Source organism: Octopus bimaculoides, chromosome 12, assembly GCF_001194135.2.
Source record: "Octopus bimaculoides isolate UCB-OBI-ISO-001 chromosome 12, ASM119413v2, whole genome shotgun sequence".
Classification (NCBI taxonomy): domain Eukaryota; kingdom Metazoa; phylum Mollusca; class Cephalopoda; order Octopoda; family Octopodidae; genus Octopus; species Octopus bimaculoides.
This window is the reverse complement of record NC_068992.1, coordinates 40,746,603-40,754,198: the sequence shown is the minus strand read 5'-3', so window position 1 is coordinate 40,754,198 and position 7,596 is coordinate 40,746,603. Positions and strand designations below refer to the sequence as shown.

General features: G+C 36.0%; 1 protein-coding gene across 1 annotated transcript in view; it reads left to right on the top strand.

The window, feature by feature from the left end:
• Window positions 1-2,580, top strand: part of LOC106872636 (thrombospondin type-1 domain-containing protein 4) — a 56,624-nt gene extending 54,044 nt beyond the window's left edge. Inside the window, exon 11 of the mRNA XM_014919696.1 lies at window positions 2,026-2,580. Within this exon, the coding sequence (XP_014775182.1) occupies window positions 2,026-2,036 (11 nt within the window). The 3' untranslated portion in view covers window positions 2,037-2,580. The remainder of the gene's footprint in view (window positions 1-2,025) is intronic.
• The last annotated feature ends 5,016 nt before the right edge of the window (window positions 2,581-7,596 follow it).

Genomic DNA, 7,596 nt, shown 5'->3' with positions numbered 1-7,596 from the left:
ATATATATGCAATCTGTCGCATGCATTCTCATTCAAAAACACATACAAAAGCACACAGACACTCACTCACACACACACGCACGCACACACACACACGCACACACATACACACACACACAAAGAAAAAATACTTTGAAATACAAAAAAGTTAGATTTTTTTGTTTTATTTTTTGTTGATTTTGTATTGTTCTTCGTCTTATCATCATCATATTCATCATCATCATCATCATCAAGAACATTACTATCATACGATAGTCTAGCTAAATTGCTTTATTGTTTTCTGATGTTCTTGTTGCATATTTTTGTTGTTGTTGTTGTTCTTGTCGTTGTTGTTGTTGTTGCTATACATAACACAGCGTTTAAGATAGTAAACCTCCTGGTACATAGGGCGCCTATGATGAATTCGTACCCAGCAGCTAACGTTGTGTTGTATCCCTTCACAATTAACTTAACATTATTTCAAGCAGGCTTTACTGCTTTCACTCTTTTTTTTTTTAAGAAAAGAAAACAGAAAAGATGCTATTATTCAAGGTCCTCTTTTGCTTTTTACTCTTCCGCGATGAGGAGGCGATAAAATAAAGTACTTGTTATGTAATGAGGTCAATATCATCGACTATATTCTACCCACACCACAACTAATATCTGACCTTCTACCTATGTTGGAAATTATAAACATTATTGTTGTTGTTATTATTATTATTATTATTATTATTACTATTATTATTGTTATTATTATTATTATTATTATTATTACTATGACTAAGGCGACGAGCCGGCAGAATCGTTAGCGCACCGGGTGAAATGCTTAGCGGTATTTCGCCCGTCGCTACGTTCTGAGTTCAAATTCCGCCGAGGTCGACTTTGCCTTTCATCCTCTCAGGGTTGATAAATTAAGTACCAGTCAAGTACTGGGGTCGATGTGATCGACTAACTTCTTCTCCTCAAATTCCAGGCCTTGTGCCTATAGTAGAAAGGATTATTATTATTATTATTATTATTATTATTATTATAGAGACAAAGCTCGGGTTTGGTTTAATTAATAAGATTTATGTGTGTAGCGGGTTACTACCTGTAATCTTAGGTATCCACATGTCTTCAGCTGTCTTTCAAGTGCTTAGGACCCTCCTGACAATTCTTGCTGCCCCTAAGAGGTAAACTTTCTGTAGGAGCTCTACTGGGCATTCTATTATTATTATTGCTATTATTATTATTATCATTATTATTATTATTACCATTACTATTACGCTGGTTTAACTGCTTTGCGGCACTTCTTCTGTCTTTACGTTCTGAGTTCAAATCCCGCCGAGGTCAATTTTTGCCTTTCATCTCTTTGAACTCGATAAAATAAGTACTAGTTGATGTAATCGACTTCAAACCTCTCCTAGAATTGCTGGCCTTGTGCCAAAATATGATACCATTATTATCATCATTATTATTATTTTATATACCCGAGCCTATTCCCCAATTATTATTACTATTATTATTATTATTATTATTATTATTATTATTATTATTATTATTATTATTACTATTATTATTATTATTGTTATTATCATCATTATTATTATTCAGTAGTCTTATTACTATTACATGCTTTTCATTGCACTATCAAGCCTAGCTCTGTGCGGCTTGAAAATGTGCTGTGGTTTGTTTTGGTGTTTTTATTGTTATCCTCATCGTTGTCGATACCTTCATCATCATTTTCATCATCATAAACATGAATATCAACATCCGTCACCATTATCATCCACAGCATTATCGTAATCATGTAAAATAAATCTTGTGTCAAAAAAAAAAAGAGCTAAAAAATGCGAAAAAACAAAAACAAATCTGACTGGAAGTGATGTAAAAAAAATATTCACTGAACGAAAAAAACACTGAGAATTGTTCAATAATTATTTCAGTGAAAACGTCGGAACTTTAGTCGTAATACATTTTGTTTGAAAAAAAGTCCTTTTTTAATATTATGTATGAATGTTTTGCGATAAACAATTCTTATAGCTTGCCCTTTGAATTTTTACGAAGCTCGGATCTAGCAGACGACATCTGGTGATATCTGCGAAAGCACACATCGGTGAACATTGGGACTGATTTATTAGTGTTCTTTTTTTTTTGTGATACGTATTATACCACAACTTTATTCAACAATATTCGTAATTCATTTGATTGAATTGTCTAATAGGTAATTTTTAAATAGATATTAAGCAAAAAAAAATCAAAATACCTTTCAAAAGAGAAAAATATTTAAAAAAAATAAAAAGCAAAAGATTATGTGAACACATAAAAGACAAGGATAATTTTAATGAGGAAACTTTGATAATTTATAAGTATGAAATGCCGGAAAAAATCAATTCAGTACATGATGACGAAGACAATTTTGCAAAAGAATACAAAGAAATAAAAGAAAGAAAACGGAAAAAGCTTTTAAAATGTCTTCCAAACATTATAAATATTGAAGAAAGAGAGGATCAACAGTCGAAAAAGGATTTCTTCATTATCAAGTTTTAAAAGTCTTCGTTTTAGAAACTGTGTCAAAAATACCAAAGTTTTTCTTCAAATAAATATAAATATGTGAGTGAATGTTTGTCTTCTCTTTATTTTATTTGCGGATATTTTTTTGCGTAATTTTTGTTTCGTTTTGTTTCTTTTTTCCTTTATATTCTGGTATATTTTCTAGGAACCCTTTAGGCCTCGAAGCTATTGCCGACACTCGCAATAGTGAAATCTTATAACTGCTATAAGAAGCTAGACTAACTCCTTTTTGTTTTTATCAGATTAATGAATAAGAAGATTCTTATCAGTAGTTTCGTTAACGTGAAATAGAAACGCATAAGTATTTTTCTTATACAAAAGAAAGGAGTCTTTGATAAAACTACATTCAAAATACACACGTACGGTGTCTCTTTGTAATATATTCTCTAAACAATTCTAGTTTTTCCACGCCTATTAATGTACAACATTGTATGTACATCTCTCTAGAGCTTCTCTCATCACTACTTCGGCAAGTACGGCGAAGACTAAGTTACCAATAAAGAGGTCGAATAAAAATGAAGCATGTCCGAAAAAAAATATTGGTTTCCAAAAGTTCGGGAGAGGGAGATAGCCAATTACATCGACTCCAGTGCTCAAGTGGTACTTATTTTATCGACCATGAAAGTCGGCCTTGGTGGATTTAAACTCAGATACTTAAAAACGGTCGAATTGCTGCTAAGCACTTTATCCGGCGTACTAAGGATTCTACAGCTCATCACCATATGTCCGAAAATGATTTTGCTCCAAATTACGGAACAAGGCCAGCAATTTCGGGGGAGGGAGGGGTAAATCGTTTACATTGACCCTAGTGCTCAACGATCATTTATTTTATCAACCCTGAAAAGATGAAAGGCAAAGTCGACCTCTGCGAAATTTGAACTCAGAACGTAAAAACGGACGAAACAGCGATAAGCCTTTTACCTGCCAGTTCGCTGCCTCATGTCCGAAAATAATATAGCAGAGGATCACGGTTTAGGAAGGATGTCGTTGACTAAACAGTCCCCAGTACTTCAATGGTACTTTATTTTATGAGACCTCACAAGGATAAGAGGAAATGCTGGACGTCGGTGAAATGTGAATTCAACGTAAAGAAACGTTAGTAAACATCGCTAGTTATTTACTCCGATGATCTTCCGATTCAATGACTACTAGTTTCTACTTCACTATGAAAATATTTCCAGCTCACATTCTAAGTTCAAACTCCGTTCAAATCATCATTGCCTATCATCATTAGGAGGACGATAAAATAAAGTATCCGGCAAGTATGGAAGGTAATGGTATCGTTGAGCCTCTCCTCTCAAAACTATTAGCTCTGGTGTCTAAATTAGAAACTATAATTATTAAAGGCGATCGAGTGAATCATCAGAGCAGCGGACAAAATGCCTTGCGGTATTTACTTCGGCTCTTTACATTCCAAGTTCAAATCTCACCGATGTCAGCTTTGCCTTTCCTCCTTTCGTGATGGATGAAAGAAAAAAACCAGTCAAGTATTGATGTTGGTGGTATCGACTAGCTCCTTCTTTTGTTCTCATTGATTGAAGTTTGTATATTGTAATATTATACACCCTAAGACACTATACACCCTGCCATTGTATTTAAGCAGACATAATCTAACGGTGATGACTGACGAATATATATAATAGCGTTTTAATATATATACTGTTGAAATTTAATAGAGTACAACTTATTATTGTTCATGTTAAACCTAGGTCAGCTCTAATGACACAAACACATAATCAAAAGTATTCCAGGAATGGTCATCCTGTCTTAGGTCTCAGTCGAGTGTCTGCGTGTCATTTAATGCTGCTGTTAACATATATATCGTTGATAAGACGGAATCGTTAGTACACCAGCTAAAACTCTTAGCAGCAGGTTACATTTCCCTTCTAAGTTGTTTCCTGTGACTATTTTCCCTAAGATTATTTTCACTGGATTCGTTCCATTCTAATTTTCATGAGGACCTAATCTAGCAGGTGATATTCGGTGCTGGTACTAAAATCTAAATTAAGGCTTTTAAGAATTTAATGGCTAGCGTTATTCATATTTATTTTTATACACATAAATGAAAAAAAATAACACAAAGTTAACAACGCTGTTGTTCGAGAGAACGTGAAATATTTTTTGAAACGGTGAAACCCGAAATAGATAGAGCTATAAATAACAGCCTGTAAAAATTTGGATTAAAAAATCTTTGTGGATAGAAAATGTCGAAGGTTGATGTCAACAACATGCAATTCTTGCTGGTAAGAATAAAGATTTTAAAATTAATGAGAAATTCAAAGGATTCTTTCGTCCAACGATAAGAGCGTTTATTTTGTTTTTACAGGAGAAATGGTTTCGTGTCTAACGAGTAGTCTTCAGTATTTCCAGCCCAAAAGGAATTTTTTAACCTATTTACATATTCTTATTTCTAGTTTTATCTGATTCGTGTTTTACGATTTCATAAAAGAATTCCTCCCGGTTAAGCAATATGTTTTACATAACCCTAACTGGACTTTTCAGGAAGTGTCTATCTATTTAGACTTTTCCATGAAGTGCTTACTCCCGTTCCTTGGTCTTTTACAGGAAGTCCTTCCTCACCTTGATCCGCATCCTCGGAACATTCCAGAAATTCCTCACCAGAATTTGCCACGAAGTCTTTCCCCCTTCCTCCCACTGCTCCGAACTTTCCAGGAAGAGCCCATTCCCTCCTCCGAAGTTTTCATGAAGTCCTTCCTCCCCTTCCTCCCACTTCACGGAACATTCCAGGAATTGCTCACCCCTTCCGCCAACGTCTCCAGGAAGTCTTTCCTCTTGTTTTCAATAGAATCTAAAACACGAAACGTAAAGAAAAACGAAACTGCTAAACTTTTCACTGTTTTAAATATGCTTTGCGGTTCCATTTAACTTCTTTAAGTGCAGAGTTATTTTTCGCCGAATCTAATATAAGAGAACATTATTTCTTTGAAACTATTGTGGTAAAATTTAATATCAATTTATAATAAGCACTTGAAGCAGCGATGTTCGAGATAACGGTGTGTACATTGATATTTTTAATGGAAGATTTTCGCTGTGAGGCTTTTGTTGCGGAGAAAAATTTCTCCTTATAGACTTCTACGAAGAAAAATGCACATCGAGCCGTGTTTTGGTGCGATTTCGCCTCCAAAAGAGCAGACACTTTTCCAATTATGTAAACAGCAAGAATTTCATTTGCTAGCATTTACTGAAGCATCAAGCCGTAATTAACATAGAGGGACAGAAGTTCAGATCGGGTTATGAACGACTGAAATACTTTTTGACACTGAAGAGGTTGAATCCTGTCGAAACAAGTGTCAACCAGTCTGATGAAGCCGGTCAAGCCCGGATCGATGTGGCATATAAAAGGAACTTTTCCGTGACGCGAATCCAACAGCGAACGTCTTCCACGATCTAGAGTGCAGGAATGTGTTAAATATAAATGGTGTACACATCATGTTTATTATTGTTTTGAGTTTGTGATGATGATGATGACGACGACGACGACGATGATGATGATGATGATGACGATGACGATGATGATATGAGGTGGAGGAGAAGAGTGTTGATAATGAGGGTGGTGGTGATGGTGGTGATGGTGATGACGATGAAAAGAAGAAGAAGAAGAAGAAGAAGAAGAAGAAGAAGAAGAAGAAGAAGAAGAAGAAGAAGAAGAAGAAGAAGAAGAAGAAGAAGAAGAAGAAGAAGAACGCTAGGATATATTTCTTTAGAAAGTCTTGAAATTTCTTTTCTTTTTTATTTTTATTAGTTTTTGTTTTTCTTGGCTTTGCATGACATTTTTGCAGATACATTTCAGATTCTTGCGCATTCTTGAGATTTAATTCTTTGTTCAAGTTCTTAAATAAACAAATGGTTATCTTGGAGAAGTGAAAAGAATATATTTATCCGCTGCAAACACCTAAAGTGCAAACTAACCGAAATAAAAACAAGATCGAAAGAAATGGTTAAACGATATCTCTGTGTGCAGGAACCAGAATCACGGTTATTGGTTTACGTTGATAACATATTGAGAGAACAGGTAAATCTAGCATAGATACCTTGAAATTCAACAAATTTCCAGAGAGTGTAGGCACAGTTGTGTGGTTAAGAAGCTAGCTTTGCAACCACATGGATGCTAGTTCAGTCCCACTACGTGGAACCGCGGGTATGGGTCTTCTACCACAGCCCGGGACATCCAATGCCTTGTGAGTGAATTTAGCAGAGGGAAAACTGAGTGGAATCCCGTCGTGTGTGTGCTTGTATCTGTGTTTGTCACACGCACATGCACACTTCTTGACAACAGGTGTTGGTTTGCTTAGGTCCCAATGACATAGCGGTTCGGCAAAAGAGACCAATAGAGTAAATAGCTGACTTTAAAACAAGTACTGAACCCGGAACCACATGGTTCCGGGTTCAGTCTCACTGCATAGTACCTTGAGCAAGTGTATTCTCGAGCTAGTGCAGACTAGCACTAGAAAGGTATACATGGCGTGATAATCAAGTCCTCAGCGTCATAAGCGCAGCGCTCAAGGAGAAGATCGAGGGATACAATAGGGGAGAGTACCCAAAAGTGGAAAAACGCAGGAAAATATACTTCCAGAAGGAGGGAAAAGGACATAAGACCAGGCCTCCAAATAGAATATACGAGATAGACGAAAGATGGAAGGGATACTGGGAGCTGGCCACGAATTCGGGAAGACTAGTAATATTTCCACTCAAAAAAAAAACGACAAAAAGACCAGACTTAGTCCTATAGGACAGAGAACGGAGAATAGGAATTTTGCTAGAACTGACAGTGCCATGGGAAGAGAACATCGACAATGCAGAGAAACGAAAGGAGAAGAGGTACGAAAAACTAATCAAAGAGTGTAGAGAACAGGGGTGGACTGTCGAGTATTACCATCTGGCAGTGGGGGCTAGGGGCTTCGTTGAAAGAAAAATGACAACGTTATCCAAAAGAAGATTTGCATTTTCTAGCTCGGAACTAAGAAAACTAATAAGGAGAATACAGAAGGCGGTCGAAAAAGCCAGCTTCTGTATATGGCTGAAGCAGGAAGACCAAAAATGGCT